General features: G+C 40.2%; 1 protein-coding gene across 5 annotated transcripts in view; it reads left to right on the top strand.

Moving 5' to 3' along the window:
* RALGAPA2 (Ral GTPase activating protein catalytic subunit alpha 2) overlaps nt 1-21,243 on the top strand; it is a 341,780-nt gene that overhangs the window by 233,444 nt on the left and 87,093 nt on the right. For all 5 annotated transcript variants that reach the window (XM_025876863.2, XM_025876860.2, XM_025876859.2 and 2 more), the window contains 2 exons: nt 1,490-1,645; nt 7,704-7,862. In XM_025876863.2, the coding sequence (XP_025732648.1) occupies nt 1,490-1,645; nt 7,704-7,862 (315 nt within the window). The remainder of the gene's footprint in view (nt 1-1,489; nt 1,646-7,703; nt 7,863-21,243) is intronic.

The raw sequence follows: 21,243 nt of genomic DNA, 5'->3' as shown, positions 1-21,243 counted from the left end.
CTGAATAGTCAAATCGGCTCACCCAGCCATAGACAGTTTGTGGGAAGAGAAGATAAGTATAGGCAGAGAAGCATTGGCTTCAGCTACAGTATGGAGATTGGAGAAGAAATCAGTGACTTGGTGGGTGAAAACTATGAAGAAAGAGCTGGATGAAGTCAAAAATTGGCATGAAAATAGAATAGAGTAGCCATAAAGGTTTAGCAGCCAATCTCTTTCCCTAAGAGAGATCCCAGGATGACTGATATTGAAAGAATTTGCTTTTTCTCTGCTAAATGATACTCTGACAGACAGACTTATACATTTATACACAAGCGTGCCCGCACACACACACCCATCTGTCTCTTGGAACATAAATCTAAAGGAGAATATATTTCCAGAATCTAAAAGAACTCAGAGTAGTCATAATGGAAATCAGCATATCTGAAATAGTTTTCTTACTTTTCCTTACTTTTGTTTTGGTTTCTTGGTTATCTGTGCTGTGAGAAACTCTCTGGGTGCATAAATGTTAGCAAGGAAAATAATATGAAGATGGGGACAGGAGAAGCCTACATCAAGGTCAAGACCATGTACTTTATAAAATGGCAAGTAGATTTTAGTCTAAAAGTGTTACTGTACTCCAATAAATTGTCCTTCTTACTAATAAAGTGACTTCTTATTTACTGTAGAATATACTTAATCATTTTAACTGATGTACTTTTTAAACCACACATTCTTAACTGGAATTTTAAGAAAAGACTAGAACATTAGTGTACATATTGATTGTATTTGGCACAGAAGAGATTCTTCTTTTGCTTTTTTTTCAATTGTGTTACAATAGGTGCTTTACTGAAAGAATACCAATTCATGAAAAGTTAAATTAAGAAAAAAGTGGGGGGGGGTCCTAGGCATTGACTAAGAAGTGAGCATTTACATCGTAGCTTGAAAAAGAGTGATTAAAAAAAAAAAAAGAATGATAACTCCCAGACTTGTAGTGGTGTAAATCAGAACAACCCCTTTGAAAGATAGGTTAGCAATGGCTGTTAAATTTTAAAACATCGGTACCCTTTGATACAACATCCTACCAAAACATTCCTTTGAATGTTCCTTGTGATTTGAGCACACCAGCACTGTTTGAGGAAGCAGAAAATCCCATAAATCCATCAATAGGGAGACTGTGTGTGTGTGTGTGTGTGTGTGTGTACATAAATACATATAAATATACATACACACATGTATACATATGTTCGTGTGTATAGGATGGAAAAAAGCTAGAGAAATATGCACCAAATTTGTGATGGTGCCTTTCTTAGATTGATAGGATTTTGGAGCTCTTTCATTGTGAGTGTTTCTTTCATGTTTTGATTTTGTCTAATTTAGTATTACATTTGTTATCAGAAAGCTATAAAAATGAAAATAATTAGATTTCTTTAAAACAAAGGACATTCTTGCTTGGTGAATGAGGACAATTTAGGGTTGACCCTCACTCTTTCTTCTTTGTTACCTGCATCAGGTGGATCTCTCAACCCACTGTGGGTTCATGGGCGGACTTCAACGCAATGGCAGCACAGGGCAGACTGCTCCTTACTATGCTACCTCGACTGTGGAAGTGATTTTCCATGTTTCTACTCGGATGCCATCAGACTCAGATGATTCACTCACCAAAAAGGTAAGAAGCCTCTTTGAGGACCATTCTTAGCCACCGTGGTTTGTAGGTGAGGCTCTCCTAGTCCAAATCAAAGGCCTTGGCATAACATGCACCAAGACTGATTTCCTCTGGATGCAATTTCAGTGTTTATCTTCTCAAGCTACAGTTGTAATTAATCTGAAATATCTAGCTTGGCACAAACTAGACAAAGAAATAAATGAAAAGCAATCAGTCATTTGAGTCTTAGATCCTAAGATTAAGATTTAGGAAAAGGAAGGGTCTTAAATGTTAATTTTGGATCTTCCCTCACCTGACTATTAACTGACAGAAAATAACATTGTTGACCTCTCAGGGTTAGCAAAGGTCATAAGATGCAAGGACCCTGTACTGATGGATTGCTGAGAAAGCAGGCACCTCCCAGGCTTGCTGGGGGCAAGTGGGCAATATCTGTGAAAATGACAAGCGCAAGTGCTCCTGCCTAGGGTCCCACCTTTGGCACTGACCTTGTTTCTCTTCCAACTTGGGCCCTGGAGGCAGTTTTCTCTAGAATTCAAAGGGAACCTCCTTCACCTCTGAGGAACTCCCCAGGGGAACATGGCCCTGAACTTTCTAACCTGCAAGATGTTCACCTCAGGCGACCCTCTATTAGAGGTGAGGAGCACCTTAACAGAAGAGGAATCTTAGTCTGGGAAGGAAGCTTGGAAATCTGACCCACTTCTCTGAGTTTCCAGATGAAAGGAACGACTGCAGCTAGCCTGCTAGTGGGTGGCCGAGCAAGCCTGGAATCCCTACCTCACACCCACTCTCTTCCTACAAGGATGCAAGAAAAACTGCAGACCTGAGTGGGTGGGAAAACAGCTCATTCAAAAGCTAAGGTTGCCATTGGAGGATCTAGTGTGGTGGTTATAGCCAGGGTCTGGAGACAGGCAGACCTGGGTTCAACTGTTACTAGCCCATGCCTCAGTTTCCCATCTACTAAACGAAATTAAAATCAGCCTATGTCCCAGGGTTGTTGTGAAGTAAATGGATAATGCCCATGAAACTGCTTAGCATGGTGCCTGGTGTAAGATCTCTAACATCAGCCCTCGTCATTGCCCACTGGTCTAATTGAATCTTATTTCTCCTACCCCATTAAGAGGTGACTGATATTGGCCAGTGGGCCCCACTGTTACCACCTCATCTCTTTTCTCTGCAGTTTTGCCTTTTCATCACTGTAGCCCCAGACGTCTAGACCACCTATATCGTGGGCAGTGGTGTTCGTAAGACCTTAGAACTTGGGTCACAGCACAATCACAGACAACTTTCACGGTGACTAAGTGCCTGGGATGTGCAGAGAGCACGATGGCTGTGTGCTGCCTCTCTCAGCCACAGAGGAGCTGCCTCCCCGTCTTAGGTTTTGATGGCCATCCCGGTGGCGACATTCTTATTGAAGGGAGGACCCGGCTCTGTTTCAGATTACCAAGACCTTAGGCAAGCCTTCCACATTCTTTTTATTTGCAGTACCTTGTAAATTGCTGCTAATCTGCAAATATGTTGCCATATTCTATGACTTTTTTATGACTGAGAACTATTTTGTTAATATGTTTATTTTTAAAATATCTTTAAAAATTATTTCCTAGGTAGGATTCTTTTATTTTTTTTTCCCTCTTCCTTTTTCTTTCTTTCTTTTTTTTTCTTTTGTGAAAAGACGTCATGTTTTCTTGATAAAACGCCTTGCTATAAATAATGTTGCAAGGCTTGGCCTGGTTGAAAGATTCCCTACTGTAATAATCAAAATTCAGCTGATACCTTTTGCAGCTCTGAGATTTAGCATCATTAGTGACAAACTCTCTTTATCAGGATGTCTCACAGCCAGACTAAAAATCAGTCACAGTAACAGCAGCCCACAGTTCCTTGTCCTATTCTAACTAAATTGTCCCTAACAGCTTAAAAATGAGCTGCAAAATTCTAAAGTGATTCATGCTCTCTTCTGCCCCTGTCATGGGGGCACTTTTTCAATTCTGCAATCCGGTTGCAACCCCATATTGAACTCTTGATCCTTCACTGCAGAAATTTGTTAGCTCTAGCTAGATTAGATTTTTCACAGCTAATCTAACTGCTGTAGGGGTTTGCAGAGTGGGGACAGAGCTGTGCTATTGGATTTGTCCAATTCATTTGACTCCAGGACTATAATTGCACTTATGTCTTACAAGGCTTTTATAGCCTCAGGCTGGCCAGCCGCATAAAAAACAAATTGGCAGTGATACAGTACAAGTGAAAAGGGATGAAAGGCCCACATTATCAGTCTCCAGGCAGCACTGTTCTGGCAGGAAGTTTCTTGGTTAATTTACAAATAAAACTTAGATTTTAGGATGGGCACACTGTCAGCTGAACAATGGGGATGTCAGGCCTGACTGTTACTTAGTAAAAGTAGCAGCCGGGCCTACTGAGGAGCAGGAATTCTTCAATCAAACAGACGACTCCTTCTGGAGCCAGCTGGCGATGTAATGCAATTAGTCGGGAAAGGAGGTCAGCCTATTAGGTGTGTACCATGACCAGTGTCACCAGTGCGTGCCGCCTGGCAGCAGCAGGCAGAATGGCCCAGGCGAGGGACTTTGAAACTCTGTCAGGACGAGAAGTGGCAGGACATGGGGTTGATTTCTTAAGACTGAAGAAGCGAGCATTTGTTCTGAGCCTGTTAAGCATCCGTGCATTCTGGAGCCTGTTGTGCAATTGAAACTGTAGCTGGCGTGAATGACAGCTCCATCCCAGGACAAGACTCATCGGTCTTTCGCAGATCATACATGAGTCATACCAGCTTGACTTGCATGTATGCAACAAACTCACTGGTGGATTTCAGACGGGGGGGCCTCTACTCAGAATTCTCCAGAACTCACAAAATGACATCTCTGTAATGAAATCCCCTTTAAATTGAGCAACACGTTGAAGCTTCCAGAGTATTCCTTCCTCTTCTGACATGGTGGACATTTTGGCTGGGTTAGTTTTACTTGTTTCACCTGCTTATGTTCTGGTCTGAGGCAGAAGAGGGCATGTTTTTGCTCTCTGCTCCAGATCTACCAGTCAGTGGGTCCTGTGGCCTTAGCCCTTAGTTTTGTGAGTTAGCCAATTAAACTGTGACTTGTCCAGAGATCTGGAGCACATGACATTGAAAGCAGCTTTGAGATGATGAATATTGTATCATTACCACACAGAAATAGCTTTTCCTTAATTATAGAAATGCCACACTGGGAGGACGGGTCTGTCTGTGTGATACTATTCTCCCTTGCTATGGTTCTGAGAACAGTCCAAACAGAATTAGGAGAGACTTACGTGGATTATATAATTGAGCAACCTAATTGAGAAAAGGGAGAGTAACTGCAAAATTTCAGTAATCACTGTATTACCTCAGAGTTAATGCCTTGAGCAACTTATGCTTCTGGATTGAAAGGAGCCATCACAGGTTTTAGGGTGCTGGCGTTAGGTGATAGCCCCACATTTGGAAGGTGTGTAGTAGGTGTGTTGTTCCCATTGCGACTTTTGTGCCAGCATTACGTCAAGGGGCACAGCATGACCACCCGGCAGTTTGCCTCTCTTGACAGGGTGAGGGCAGTCCCACTGTCACAATTCTCTTCTGCTCGGCTAAATCCCCCCCCCACCACCACCAAGTCTCAATTTGATACAATTTCTATTTCCCTTTTTTTTAATTTTTATTGTTATGTTTATCACCATACATCACATCATTAGCTTTTGATGTAGTGTTCCATGATTCATTGTTTGTGTATAACACCCAGTGCTCCATGCAGAATGTGCCCTCTTTAATACCCATCACCAGGCTAACCCATTCCCCCACCCCCCTTCCCTCTAGAACCCTCAGTTTGTTTCTCAGAGTCCATATTCTCATGGTTCGTCTCCCCCTCCGATTTCCCCGCCTTCATTCTTCCCCTCCTGCTATCTTCTTCTTTTTTTTTTTAAACATATATTGTATTATTTGTTTCAGAGGTACAGATCCCTTGAAAACCTGCCTTTATTGTGTTTGTTGCTGGTAATGCTGACTACCATGTTTTCTCTCCAAAAAGATTGAATTTCAGGAGTGTGTTGTGAGAGCTTAGCATGTTTTATTAGAAAGGAAAGAGAAAAGAAAGAGAGGTGGAAATAGAGGAATAGAGGGAGACGTTCAGTGTTGCTATGAGAACTTGGTGTCTTTCTTTTTCTTTTAACTATTTATGGTGGTAATGGTTTGGCTACACCTTTTGCCTGCTACCCTTTTAGCCTTTATATGTGGGAGGGGAAGAAGAAGAAGAAAGATGTACTGGGTAATTTTACACTTAGAAAGTTGTAGACGCCATTAAATTGTTCTGGATCATCGTGACTTGTGCTCAACACCCACAGTTGCATTTATCACAGCACCCAAGCTCAGACACAGTTGAATCGTGCGCCCCTCACCAGAGGGGTTACCTGCAATCGCACCTGTACCTCACAGTAGTACAAAGATACTGGTGTAAGTCTTTTTAAAAAATTGACTTACACAGTCATCCCCAGAAGCATGAAAGAGTAAAGAATAGGAAAGCATTGCCACAAGCCAACTTCCTTTGTAACCTTGTAAATGGAAAGGAGGCCATTTTGGGGTCACCTCAGAGTTTTCTTTTGTGGTCAAATAGTCTGTAAAGAAAATTTTATTTATGCTAACGTGTTTTAAATACATGGTACTCCAGAGCATCCTTTTTTGTGTGTGTATTTTAATACAAAACTACATTACCTTTGACATAACATTGCTATTTTATTAACAGTGCCTCTGAATTTAGTCATTTTTAGGGTTCATCTATAAGCTAGGGAGCAAGAAATACTTTTTTTTGGTGGTAGATAGCATTCTTCTTATGCAGCATGTGAGAGAACCAAACCTCAGACTTTCAGTAGGTGTCAAAGCGCCTTCACCAGTCAGCCTTTATGGTTGTAGGACTTCAATTTTGGCCAACACTTTAATCTTTAAAATCTAGTTTCTTTTAGTCACAGCCTCAGGCTTATCAGACAATTTCATGCGGGGCTTTCTCTGCCTGGGATGTGCAGTCGGTATGCAGGGACCTTCATCAAGGGTGTTCTTGTGGCTGAAGAGCTCGGCCCAGGAAGTCTCAAAGAGTCCCTTCCTTGGAGGCATGCTAAGCCCTCCTCAGAGACGCCAGGGATCTCTGGCTTGTTTTTGGATTTTATGGCGTCTTTGTCTATAAAATGACAAAAACAGTGGGCTACACTATTTGAGCTGTGACAGTACAAATGGCTTTTGGTGTCGACTTCGATGGCCGTGAACAGTAGAAATGGCACTAAGTTAGAGGCCCCAGCCCAGGTTTCCAGGCCCGCTCTGCTCCTTGCTGTTTGCACACCTTGGTCAGGTGGTGCCTTTGTCTTCCTGAGCCCCATCTCCTCCCTGTCAGATAGCACAAAGATGATGTCATCTGCCTCAGAGAGTTAGTGGAAAGATTAAGCAAAACAATACATCTGAACATACTTTCTGGATAATAAGGCAATCTCTGAATGCTAGTTACTAGTGTTTTTATTAAATTTAAGTAATACTTATTAATTTCTTAAATGAAGGTAATTTTATATGAACTTTTTCTTAAAGCTTTATCACAAATCTAGTTTTTATACATTTGGTAACAATTGTGTTATAGTAGTATTTGGTCTCTTTTATTCATATTTTTTCTTAACCATTGAATTAAGAGTCTTATGAAGCTCTGTTGTAATATGGAATAAAAGGCTCATGTCATTAATTGTTTGGAGACATGCTCAGCAATATAAAGCATAAGGATTTAATACCAGGAGTAAAATTCAATTTAAAAAAATCCTTGAAAAGGTCTCATCCCCTTCCAGCAATAATGTACCTGCCATGCTTATACGCATCATCTCAGTGCCACTTATTTCATAGAAAGTAAGCAGTGTTTTCATGTGTTTGTGTTTTTTAAATCTTCATAGAAGACAGTGGTGTCGTACCTTTTTTGAGTAGTGAAATATTTTTGCCTCTGAGTATTATAATTCAATTTGTAAGCCACGACCCCTCATAAACTGCTGTTATCACTCTGATTAATAAAGAGCCAATTGGCCATTGCAGCTCCGTCACTTGGGGAATGATGAGGTCCACATCGTCTGGTCTGAACACTCCAGGGACTACCGCAGGGGCATTATCCCGACCGCCTTCGGAGACGTTTCAATCATTATTTACCCAGTGAAGAATCACATGTTCTTTATCGCGATCACGAAGAAACCCGAGGTACGTTTTCACCGCGTTATCAGTCTGACTGATATAGCATTTGTCACATGATTCACTGTTTTTGAAAAACAGTGGTATAAATATGTTAAGGAGGACTTTTTTCCAACTGGCTAATGTCTCACATATATCTGAATTACACATGCTATAGGGAAATTCAGTATGAATTGGGATTTTTCAGAGTATCTTTCCTCAGGAGCACAGAATTCTGTATTTTTATGTCTAGACTCTTTGGAAATTATTGTGTGAAGACATGAATGGTATTTTAAATGTTTTGAATTTAAAATTTTTTTAATTTTAAAAAATGATAATTTTAAATTTGGGACACATTAATAATAATTAGAGTTGAATGAACCCCCGTCACATCTAGCATTTTGTGGATGGCTGTGGGTATAGAATTCGACCTTGCGTGACAAACAGGCACTGCTCATCGAGCCTCTGACTGCTGCTAATGGGGGTCAATCCTGAAGGATTGCGAGCATGGCCGTGAAGAAGACTAGGCCTCTGTAGCACAGCCCGCCTATGTGATGATTTTTAGCAGCTGAAGCACCTTGCCACAGAATCAATGCAGCCACGTCAATTGGTATTGATCATGGGAATGGCTGGAACAATCCAATGGTTATGTGCCGTGTACTAAATTGGCTGCGGTTTCGATCCTTGCCATGCCTTTAGTGGTATTTTAGCGGTGCTTTGTATAGTGACTTGTTTTTGTGTTGGAATTATTAATAGAAGGGTTTGCTTTTAAGTTTTTAATTAAACGTTTAGCATAGTTAAGTCACTCCTCAAGAAAATGACTTTGTGCTCTAGGTTGGTATTAAGTGTAATCTTCCATTTTCATTCCAAATTGTTCTCTTGAAGGAGCTAAAAGTTACCATTCTAAATACTCTCTACTTTTGAGCTTTAACATAATAGGTAACTGAGATTTCCTGGGATTTATAGCATAATCAAAAGTGTTAAAATCATGCAGATTAAATGAACTAAGAAGTGAAAGGTCCTTCAAACCCTGGCTGGCTCCGAATAAAAGCCATTTAAGTGTTAGTTTTTGCTGTTATTATTACCATTGCTAGTAATTTTTCAGTTACAGTCACTACATGAAAATAGAATAAATAATGAATCATTTCTCAGACTAGACACAGTGTGGGTCACCTCCTGAATTCAGAAAAGCCCCACTCTGGCTGGTGAGAAGCCTGACATAAAGGGAACCCTCTTTTCTATTCAGGGAGTGAAGATGCCACAAGTTCTTCATACTAAATATTTGTGTTATTTCTGATTCATGTCTTTGTGTGTGTGTAAAACTTTCACTCTTGTATAAGAAAATGTCTCTGAGTGCTAGTGGCATTTGTGTTTGTCCAGGAAGAACACTAATTTTAAGAATTAAACTAAAAATGTTTATATTAGACAACCAACAGATTTAGTGTCCTATAGCTTCCAAATCTGCAAAATGTGGTTCTTTATTATTTAGTATGGATTAACTGGTTTTATTAGTTCATTTTCAACATGGCCCTCTAAAATGTCACTTACCATCCTAAAAATGTCGCCTTTATTTTTTGTAGTAAATAAAGAACATAAAAGGTATTTCAATTCAGTTCACAGTGTTAAAAGTGACACTTTTAACTTTCTTAAAAAGTGATTTTTTAATAGGTATTACACTTTTAACACGTGAAAACACGTATTAACATACCTTTTCAAAATTTCTTTAGAAAATGTATGTAAGTTTTATAAATTTGGTCATAAATTTTGACAAGATGACTTGAGCAAATCAGTGTCTTAATATTTCAATTCAAAAAGCCTAAAGGGAAGAAGAGAATAATGGCCAACTGGAAATTTAGTGTTATCCCCACATTTAAAGTACAAACCATTACAATGTAATAAAATTAATCCAGACATTTCCAGGGCAAGTGTGGCTGACCTTTTGTTCACCAACCACTGACCCCAGGGTGAATGCAAGAGGCTTGTGGAGGGAAAGTCTGTTTGTTTGGCTTCAGTCCCTGGTATTTAAATTGCATTCCCTAATCAAATGAAAAGGCTGTCCTCTCTATCAGGTTACAGAATCCATGGCAACATTTGGCCTTTTATATCCATAATGTTAGCCTTTTTGTTTGCATCTAAGTAGAGACACCTGGAGCAATGTTAACATTAACCGATTTAGCATTAATAGCTTCATTATATAAGAATTTCTGATCAGATAGCTGTTACTTTTGTTATATTGCTTCAGCTTGTATTGTTGTCATTTTTTATCTCCCTGCTTGGCAACCAGGCAATGATTTGCAAATTTTTTTTGTCTTGATTAATTAAGCAATATAATTATCAGTAACCGTGATGCAGTCTTTGCTCAACAAAGCTTCTGAGAGAAAACAATGGTAAGTCTGTTAGTATGAATGCATTCCACGCGTCCCAGATGCATGAGGATATTATGGACAATGAGGGGAAAGGCCGCCTGTGAGCGAGGACAAAGGGTGCCACGCAGACTCGACACACTGCACATACCGCCAGGGACATGCTGCGGGCTCCCTGGGACACAGACGCCTCGTTAGATTACAGCTAGTCAGCAGAGATTAATTCTCAGCCATTTGGTGCAATAATTTACCCATTCCCCAGTCTTTTAACTAGTGCTCCTCACTGTGGAAGTAAGGGCTTTGTACTCAAAAGGTTTATTTAACCTTGCCTACTTTTAGGGATCTCCACCAAAATCTTTTTTTTTTTTTTTTTTTTTTTTGCTTAGAAATTGTATTGACGCAGCTGCTTGAAACTGAGGAATATTTCTTTGGAGGAGGACAGGATTATGCACAAGTTTCATGAATTATAGGTGGAGTCAAAGGCATTCTTTTAGCACCTGTATATTTCATCTGTATATAGTATGACTCTGGTCTAAGTACATTTATTTTACTGGTCTCTGGGCAGCCATACTTCTCTAAGAATAATTTTAATCCTTTTTTAGGAGGGGGAGAAAAAAAACCTCATCAGTACACAAAAGTCCTGCTCATTGGATAGAGTCATGCATATTCAAAATGTACTTTCATTCACTCGGCCTCATTAATAGCGTATGTAATAATGTAGGGCTATTTGTAATACAAGCTCACAGGCAGCATTGCTTCCAAGTCCTTTGAAATTTAACATATTTCGCTTTTTCATTCCATACTCCTCCCTTAAATATACAAATTATGTGCCTGGCAGAATCCGCCTCCTCTTAATAATACACAGCACTTGCGAAATGGTATGTTGAAGTGTGGGTGTGCTGTATGAGCATAGAAAACCCTCACGTCTGAGAGGGTCTGCTCACTTCTTGAGCTTTTTATTGAACTTTTTTAAAAAAATAAATAAATAAATATCAGTGTGTTCAGTAACATGATTTCATTGTGAAATTATTTTCAAAGTAAGTTCATCTCTGCAAATATTGACATGGTAGTCTTTGGTCACGAAAATAAATGTGCTGTTGTCAGATTGCCGGGGGTTTTTTATTTCTATTTTTATTACTAAGTCAGTAGTCAAGGAAGACTTGCATATAGAGCAGAACACGAGTGCTTGAAAGGGTTTGTTTAAATGCCCAATTTATTCTGCAAAAAAGGGGTTCATAAAGCTTCCATATCACAGTGAGAACCCGTGTTGCTTTTCTTTTTTCAGCAACTAAAAATAATTTTGGTGTTCAAAATATTTGCTTTTATGAATTTGTAAAGGTAGGTTTTAGTGTTCCTATCATGTTTATCTCCAGGCACATTAGCAACTGGCTAGTGATGGCCCGGTCAGAGGGTGGACATGCTGGAGCAGCCTTGACCGGGCACAGTTAGGACAAGAGGAAGCTTTGGGGAAGCTGAGGGTCCTCCTTATCACCTCAACGAGAATGTCAGTTTTCTAAGTGAAAGACACGTTAATGTCCTCCAGACTCTCCTTACTTGGCCCTGGTAGATATGGGCAAAGGAGAAAAATGGATGATTCAGCCATTTCTGAGAAGTACATGCAGGAAAGAATGCCAGGATAGAGGACGGGACCCCAGAGTTCCAGTTCCTGTGCTGCCACAAGTGGGTGGGGGTCTTGGGCAGGTCTCTTAATTTCTTTGGACTTTTATTTCCTCAGCTGTAGCATTCAGGTTGGGGACCAAGTTCTCTCTGCAGTCCTTTTCAAGGATTCTAAGTGCCCCTTTAAGATGATGGGCCCTGTTTGATCCTCCTGTTCCTAGATTCCCGTCCTTTCCCTAAGCTGCCCCAACTCACCAGGTTGCCTTCAAGGTGGTATCTGTCTCCCTTGCAGGCTCAGCAACTACTGTGAGTGTGTCAGTGTGTGAGCATATGCCTGTGTGTGTGTGTGTTCTCATCCCTCTTCAGGAAGACAGCTAACCCAGAACCTTCACCTGGAGCCAGTGACCAGAAATGCCAGTTAAGGCTGATGCACCAGAAATCACAAAAGCATTTTTGCACATGTAAGGTGAAAAGTAGTCAGTATTGGCATCTCTGTTTGAAAGGAAATCTTTTACTAATGTGGCTTCGTTATATATGGAGTATGTTTGACTGCAACATGGTTATGGAAATTTCTTTTTATTTCATCTATGCAATTGTCTTTAATATTTATCTCAACCCCAACCAAATAACCTTGAGATTAAAGCATATCCTTTAAAACATTCTGGGAAATTCTCAGGGAAAGTAAATTGTTAACTTTTGAATATGTGAAGAATCATTTATTCTAAAAGATTATTGAAAATGCTGAATAACCAGAATTTACTAAAAGACATTATTTTTTTAAAGATTTTATTTTTTTAAGTAATCTCTACACCTCACGTGGGGCTTGAACTTACAACCCCAAGATCAAGCATCACATACTCTACTGACTGAGCCAGACAGGCACCCCAAAAATATGTCATTAAATCTATTATCGTGATATGTTCTTTGGGGAATTTATTATTATTGTTATTGGAGTTTTTTTAGTAAAGGAATGACATTGAGAACTTTGTGAAAGGCAGCTGTCATTTGCAGATGTTATATCAAAACCAAATTTCTTTAATTCATTGCCACTCCTAATTAGAGGAATTCCCAGGATACAAGGGGTTTATATTATTTCTTTTGTCCGGTTTTTGAAAGACTATCTGAGTCACCCACAAGCAGTTGCCAAAGAATAATAAAGAACATTTATTTATAAGATAAGCCCCAATACAGATGGAAAAAATCTATAGCCTATTATGAACTCCTAGGTCCTGTTTTATCCTTTACAACAATTTGGCTATTGAGAATTCTTTCTCTATTGATTTACATTGTTTTCCCTTTTTTTCAGTTGGCCTTTGATATATACAACTTTCTCTCCTTTGCCTTATCCTCCATCCCTCGGCAGCCAGAGCCAGCCTGTGTAAATGTACACTGAGTGGCAAACGGTAGAGCCCGCTTTGTGTCAGAAACCAAGACTGTTCTCATCCTTTACCTCTGAGCTGCCTCAGTAGGAAGGGCCTCCTGGCCAAGAGACTAGGTGTGTTCTCCTGGTTGTTCTGTCAGGGTGTCAGAAGCACACAGAACTCCTCTGTGTGCCCCCAGAATTTGAGAATTTCTCCTGAAAGGTGTATTTTCTGTACCATCCTTGAAATCCATTAGTTTGTTGTTTGTTGTTGTGGGGGTTTTGTTGTCTGGTTTTCTTCGTGCATACTTCCATCACAGCTGCATCTCACTGATTATGGACTGCTTCTAGCGTAAGTCATAGGAAGAAGTATACTTACTGTTTTAAGGAATGTATTTTAAATTGTCTTAAGTGTGGTGTTGCCAAAAAAATGGGAGGAAAGGGCTATTCTTTCTTATTTTCTTATTTGTTGGTTATAATGACAACCATTACCTGGACTAGACAACTCTGAGTAATTTTAGACTGAATAGCTCCTTGATTTTCTTCTTTCGAATTAAGATGCCCATTCCCCCCTCACCCCAAGAGTACTGTCATAAGGGGGAGACACTCATTATTTTTCATAATTAGTAAAACTAACAGTTTTATCCTTCTTTGCTCTTGTCTGAGTCTCCTCAAGTGTGACTTTTCCTCTGTGCTCTAGGTGCTGATCTCAAAATAGGTTTAGTCAATCTTTGCAGTTTTTACATCTCTACGTTTTGATGGCGGAGGCTTTTCTCAAACCTACCAAATAGAAGAAGAGGTATAGCACCAGAAGCCTGCTCAGGAGCCTAGGACCACACTGTCAGTCTTTCATCGTGGATTTTCAGGCATCTCCATGAAGCAAAAAGACAGTCCCAACAGATCTCATTCTAGAAATGTGCAGGGGCTCAACAGATTTGGTTAATGTCTAGTGGTCAGAGCCTCGGGAGCTGGAGGCCTTTTCTCACTCATTCAGGCAATGTATCTGTTGAGGCTCCTTCCTGCCAGATACTGGTAAAGGCTGGTGGTCTCGTGCTCCCGGAATCCCAGTTTTAGTCAGGGAGACAGCCAATAAATAAGTAAGTAAGTGGTTGAACTAGAGACTTACAGATAGGAGCTTTGGTGTTATAAAGAAAATAAAACAGTGATAGGATGGGGAAGAAGGGAGCTGCTTTAATTCGGTAGGGGGAATTATGGTTTCCAGTCCAGCATGTAGGGAGCTTGGAAGTCATCACCCCCCTCTTAGCAATATGAAAAAAGCTGAACAAACTGAAAATCAACAGCTCTTCTTTGAGCCATGAGAGAATTAAAGTCACAAGGAAAATCACTGCCCCCCAAATCAGAGAGACAGGCAGAATCATAACTTGCCATAGCAGAAGCCCAAGAAGAGAAACCCCTGGGGAATGAATAACAGGGTAAGAAAATGTCAATGGTAGTTGACCAATTGCTGGAGGCTCCGTGTACACAAATTTGAGAGTTAGAGTCAAGAGGGGCTGGTCTTTGGGAGACCCCCACACTTCTGTGTGTTTTCCCTCTAGGAGCCCTACCACTTCCTCACAGTGAGGATTGGAGGGGGGAAAAAAGCCTCATGCTTCAGCAGAGGGAGGGGAAAGAACCCATTTTGAAATATACCTGGAGCATTCTGTTCTTCTTAACCAGGCCTGTCCTCAAGAGGAAGTGTTTTACCAGAGCCCTTACCTACTGGGGTTTTACCAGAACCTAGCCCACCTAGGGGAAAGGAAGCACCCAACTCAAGTTCCCTCTAGCTTTGCTGTCTCACCTAAGGGGGAAGTTGGGGGGACACAAAAAAACAAAACTGAGAAGCACTTGTGAAGGTCATAGCCCAGAGACCCAGGCTCACTGAAAGACTGAGATCTGATCATAGGTCTGTGGAACACTTCTCCCCCACACCTTTTCACAACACCACAAGGACTTTTGTATAGTAACAAGTGAAGGAACTAAGACCTTATTTAAGAGAGACAACAGGGGAGACCAAAACACGGGCATCCAAGGAGATTTTAGCCTTTGACATGATCATCGACAGCTTCAGCAGACAATAAGCACAGCTTAACTCCAAGAGAGACAAACATAAAGCCTCACACTATAAAGGCCTATTTACTTCACTTCCTTTTACATGGTATATGATGTTCAGCTTTCAACAAAAAACTACAAGGCATACTAAAAGTAAAAAAAAAAAAAAAAAACAGTTTGAAGAGACAAAACAAACATCAGAATCAGACTCAGATTTGTCAGAGATTTTGAAATTATGAGACCAGGAATTTAAATAACTATGATTAATATGTTAAGGGTTATAATAGAAAAGGTGGACAGCATGCAAGAAGAGATAACTAATGTAGCAGAGAGATGCAAACTCTAAGAATTAAAAGTAAATGCTAAAAATAAAAAACACTAACAAATGAAGAATGTCTGTGATGGGCTCATCAATCAACTGGACAACTGAGGAAAGGAACTGTGAGCTTGAAGATAAGTCAGTAGAAACCTTGAAACTGAAATGCAAAAGGGAAAAAGGACAAAAAAAAACTAAACAGGGGCGCCTGGGTGGCTCAGTCGGTTAAGTGTCTGCCTTTGCTCAGGTCATGATCCCAGGGTCCTGGGATTGAGCCCCACATCAGGATCCCTGCTCCGCCGGGAGCCTGCTTCTCCCTTTCCCCACCCCTCCACTTGTGCTCTCTCTCGCTATCTCCCTCTCTCTCTCTCTCTCAAAGAAATAAAATCTTCATTAAAAAAAAAATGCCTGAACAAAACATCTAAGACCTGTGGGACAATGGTAAAATGTATAATATACACCTAATGGGAATACCAAGAGGAAAAGAAAGGACCAGAAAAAATATTTGAAATTATAATTATATATTTTAATATATAATTTTAATATACATGAGAATTTTTCAAATTAATGACAGATACCAAACCACAATTCCAGGAAGCATAGAAAATACCAAGTAGGATAAATACTAAAATATTTATACCTAGATATATCATATTCAAACTGTGTGTTAGAAACTGAATGTTTGTGCTCCTCCCCCCAGAATTCATTTTTTGAAACCTAACCCCCAGTGTGATGGAATTTGGAGACAGGGCCTTTGGGAGGTGATTAGGTCATCAGGGTAAAGCCCTTAGGAATGGAATTAGTTAGAAAAGAGACCCCAGAGCATTCCCTTACCACTTCCTCCATGTGAGGACACAGAGACAGCCATCTATGAACCAGGAAGCAGGCTCTCACCAGACACCCGGTCTCCTGACATCTTAATCTTGGACTTTACAGCCTCCAGAACTGTGAGAAATAAATTTCTATTGTTATAAGCTACCCAGTGTATGACATGTTGTTATAGCAGCCCAAATAGACTAAGAAGACATACCAAAAATCAAAAACAAAGGGAAAATCTTGAAAGAAACCAGAGTTTAAAAATAACGACAGAGGAGTAAGGGTAAGTATTACAGTAGACTTCTCTTCAGAAATCATAAAAGCAAGAAGCAAGTAGATGAAAATAAAGTGTTGAGAGAAAGAGACCCACCAACATAGTATTCTGTATCCTTCAAAAGTGAAAGAAAAAATAAAGATTTTCTCAGACAAACAAAACTTTGTAAGTTTGTGGCCAGTAGCCCTGCCTTGCAAGAAATGTTAAATTCATCAAAGAGAAGGAAAATGATATAGATCAGAAATACAGATCTACTCTTAAAAGGAAGAGCTTTAGAGAAGAAATAAATGTAGGTAAATAAAATCTTTTATTTTTCTTATTCCTAATTGATCTAGCAGATAACAGTTTGTTCCCAATAATAATAGCAACCAAGTATTCAATGATTGGATAAGTAATGAATGACAGCAATGTTATAAGGATGGAAGGAAAGAATTGGCAATACTCTGTTACAAGGTACTCGTACTACCTGTGGAGCAGAATAGTGCTATTTGAAAGAGGACTTGGATTAGTTACAAATGTATACGTCAAACTCAAGAACAATCACCAAAAAAAGTAAAAAAAAAAAAAAAAAAAAGATAAACAGTTATCATGGATATGCTAAGAAAAGAGAAAAACTGGAATTATATAAAATGCTCAGTTAAAATCATAGAAAGCACGGGGAGCCTGGGTAGCTCGGTCAGTTAAGTGTCCGACTCTTTGTTTCGGCTCAGGTCATGATCTCAGGGTTGTGAGATTGAGCCCCACGTTGGGCTCTGTGCTGGGTGCAGAGCCTGCTTAAGATTCTCTCTCTCTCTCCCTCTCTCCCCACCTCTCCCGCTCAGGCACACACTCCCTCAAAAAAAAAAAAAAAAAGAGAGAGAGAGAGGGAGAGAAGGCAGAAAAAGAATAAGAAACAACAAGAGGAACAAGTGAAATACACTAACAGGCCTGGTGGATGGTAACCTAACATATATCAATCATCACTTTACATGTCAACAGTCTAAATACACCAATTAAAAGAAAAAAGACTGTCAGTGGATTAAAAACAAACAAACAAAAAACCCAACTGTATGTTGTCTACAAGAAACCTACTTTAAATTATAAAGGTACAGGTTAAAAGTAAAGGAATCGAGAAAGATGTCCCACACTAACAAAGATAAGTAGAAAGCCGGACTAATTGTATCAAAACCAGGAAAGCTGACTTCAGAGCAAGGAAAATGATCAGGGATGAAAAGGGACATTATAGGTGGGTAGAGAAAGCTCCCCAAGGGAGTGATGTTTACACTCCCCGGGAGGTGACCCCGAATGGAGCAGGAGAGGCATTCCTCAAGGAATACCAAGCAAAGAGAACAACAAGAGCAAAGTCCTTACAGAGGGCATGAGCTTCTTAAGAATGAGGAAAGATGCCTACTGTGGCCACAGGGGGGGCGGGGCGGGCAAAGAGGAAGGCTAGGGGAGCTTAGAGCTTCCATGGCCCCAGGTGAGGACTCTGACCTTGTTAAGCTTAGAAAGGCAGGCAGTCTAACCACAGTTTTCTCTGTAAAATAGAGATAAAGTGTCAGCCTCATGGAATTATGGGAATTACCTACTGGCCTGTGAGCGCTGAGCTCGGAACCTGGCCCAGCAGAGGGAGCTTAGTAACAGTAACCACAGCCATTGGGCTCATCAGCAAAAATCCAATATTCCTAGGCTCTTTAACCCCTTGTTCTATAATTCATTTGTTATTCTGTCTTAATATAGCCTCTTAATTAATTCCAAAATAGATCAATTAATTATGTATATTACTCTCACCTCAGTTACTAAGAATTATAGACTCCAAAGGCGTCAAAGGAGATTCCCTTATAGGCCCAGTTAATCCATCAGCCTACTTTAAAAAGATATTCATACAGATGCCATGATTGTTCCCTAAGGGGACTTTTTCCCTATTTGGAAATTCTTTTTCTGTGTCTACCCCAGGCTCTGCAAAATAGAGTTTAAGTGTGTTTCCACTTACCTTTCAAGAAACTAGCCCAAGTCCAATGAGCCGTTTTCCAGCTGGTCGCTCAGAAAGCATTGCCCCGCTGGTGACCTTGTGCAGTTGTGCATTCCCAGAGGATACTGCCATGCCTTCTCCTTTCCACATCTGTGCATAAGGAAGGTCAGAACAGATGATCTTTAAGGGCCCTTCTATCCCTGCCATCGAGGATTCCAGGACCAGCTATGGTTTTTCCCTCTCAGAAGTTCACAGTCCTGTAGTGTGAACTTACCAACTGAAAGAGTATATTTGGACCCATAAGGTTATGCTTGAGATGTCAAAATAAGTGACAGATAAATCGGTTAAAAAATTGCATTGAAGTACAATAAATTTCCCACTGGAAAAAAACAATAGCAGTTATATTATTTGCCAGAAAGACTGAGGAGTCCATAGGCTGAAAATTTTATGAAAATTTTATAAAAATAAAATGTGTTAAATTCTAAGCACTCTCATGGGCCCTGTGGTTCCATAGGTCTTGTATGGATCAATTATTGATGGAGAATCCCTTGCGAAGGCAATTCTGGCTTTGGAGTAACTAGAGTCAAGCCTCTCCAGAGAAATGTCTTGGCCAGGATAGGCTATTACATGGAAAGCCAGCTCTGGTCACCTCAGTCCCCATGGCCGTTATTTAGTCTTTTCATTTACCTCTGAATGATAATGATGCTGCACACATTTCCCTAGATACCTGTTGCAGAGCTTTCCAGTCCTCCCAAGGATGCAGTCCAGCCTCCTCTCCTGCCTTACTCCCTTTAGTAGCCCCGTCTCTGACTTTCCAATGTGATGATAGAGCAGGTCCCTCAGCATCTGGATGCAGCCCTTTGCCTTGTTCCAGCCACAGTCTTTTTCTTTATTTACCTGTAATGCATATAACACCAACTAATGCTCAGCTAGATTGGCACCTCACTGAATACATTGTGGGAACACTGCCTTAGCAAAGAGAACCAGTGCCACCTCACTGTTTCATTGTTTTATACCGTCTGCCCAGAGTGCTCCTCTCTTCCCACAGGTCTCTGCTGATATCCACAGTCATGCCCACCTCCAACACAAAGACTTCTGTGGCTTCTCTCCACTAGCAGAGGACTCTCTGCAGCTCCAGAACATTATATCTGATGCCTTGGGTGGCTCAGTTTTTAAGCGTCTGCCTTCGGCTCAGGTCATGATCCCAGGGTCCTGGGATCGAGCCACGCATCGGGCTCCCTGCTCAGCAGGAAGCTTGCTTCTCCCTCTCCCACTCCCCCTGCTTGTGTTCCTTCTCTTGCTGCGTCTCTCTCTGCCAAATAAATAAAATCTTTAAAAAAAAACAACTTTCTCTGCTTTCATGCTATCTGGCCAAGAGAACCTGGGTGTGACAGTGTCCTGGCCTGCACCCGGGCCTGATAAGGAGAAAACCATTTGGGCTGCATTTTCTGGGTTTGTGCTTCCTCTCTCAGATGTGTTTCCTTTAGTGATAGGGGCTCCATGTGCACCTCCTAACTTGCAACTGGTGAGGAAATCTTACTAATCTCAGACTCTGGTCATCATGCTAGGGGAGGGAAGTTATGAGTTGTCCAGAAACTTTAGTTTGTTGTGAACACACATGCTCAGCAGGGATGAAATGCTGAGTTAAGTTTCTGATTATTAATTGTATTAGCCTTTCTCCAAAGAACAAACTTTTGATCTTGGTTGTCTCTATTGTGTATTTGTTTCTATTTCATTAAAGCCTGCTTTTGTCTTTACTATTTCTTCCCTTCTAGTTTCTTTTGAGTTTATTCTTTTGGATTTTAAATATTTCTTGAGATGGATATCTGTCTCATTAAGTTGTGGCTTTTATTCCTTGCTAATAAGAGCATTTAATCCCACATATTCCCTCTCAGTACTGCTTCAACATCTAATATCTACTCTTTTCATGACTATTTAGCTTAACATATTTTTAAATAAGTATTTTTGTTGACCCCTGAGTTATTTAGAAGTATGTTTCTTAATTTCTAAACCTAGAGATTTGTGCTAGTTATCCTTTTATTGTGAATTTTTAACTTAATAGCTCTTTGGGCACAGAATGAGGATTGTATGATTTCAGCCCCTTGAAATTTCCAGAGACTTGCTTTATGAATAGGGCTTAGCAAACTTTTTCTGTAAAGGACCAGGTAGTAAATCTTTTAGGCTTTGTGGCCCACACAGTATCTGTCACAGCTACTCAGCTCTTTTCTGTGTGAAAACAGGTGTAAGCAATATGTAAGTGAAGGATTGTGGCTCTGTTCCAGTAATACTTTATAGTTTTTGACTGATTTTGAATTTCATATAATTATTACATGTCACAAAATTTTTTTTCCAACCATTTAAAAAAGTAAAAATCATTCTCAACTTACAAGCCATACAGAAAAGGCACCAGGCTTGGAATCAGACCCCATAGGCTCTATATCCTTGGCCTAAAATATGGTCAATTTTTTAAAAATATTCTATGGGAATCGGTTGGCACGGTGGTGGGTATTAAGGAGAGCACGTACTGCATGGAGCACTGGGTGTTATATGAAAACAATGAATCATGGAACACTACATCAAAAACTAATGATGTATTGTATGGTGACTAACATAACATAATAAAATTAAATTAAAAAATATATATATATATATTCTATGCGTGCTT

This window comes from Callorhinus ursinus, unplaced genomic scaffold (genome assembly GCF_003265705.2).
Source record: "Callorhinus ursinus isolate GAN/ISIS: 27379988/994484 unplaced genomic scaffold, GSC_fseal_2.0 scaffold29, whole genome shotgun sequence".
Classification (NCBI taxonomy): domain Eukaryota; kingdom Metazoa; phylum Chordata; class Mammalia; order Carnivora; family Otariidae; genus Callorhinus; species Callorhinus ursinus.
Note: the sequence above shows the minus strand (reverse complement) of the source record. Positions and strands in the feature narration are given on the sequence as shown.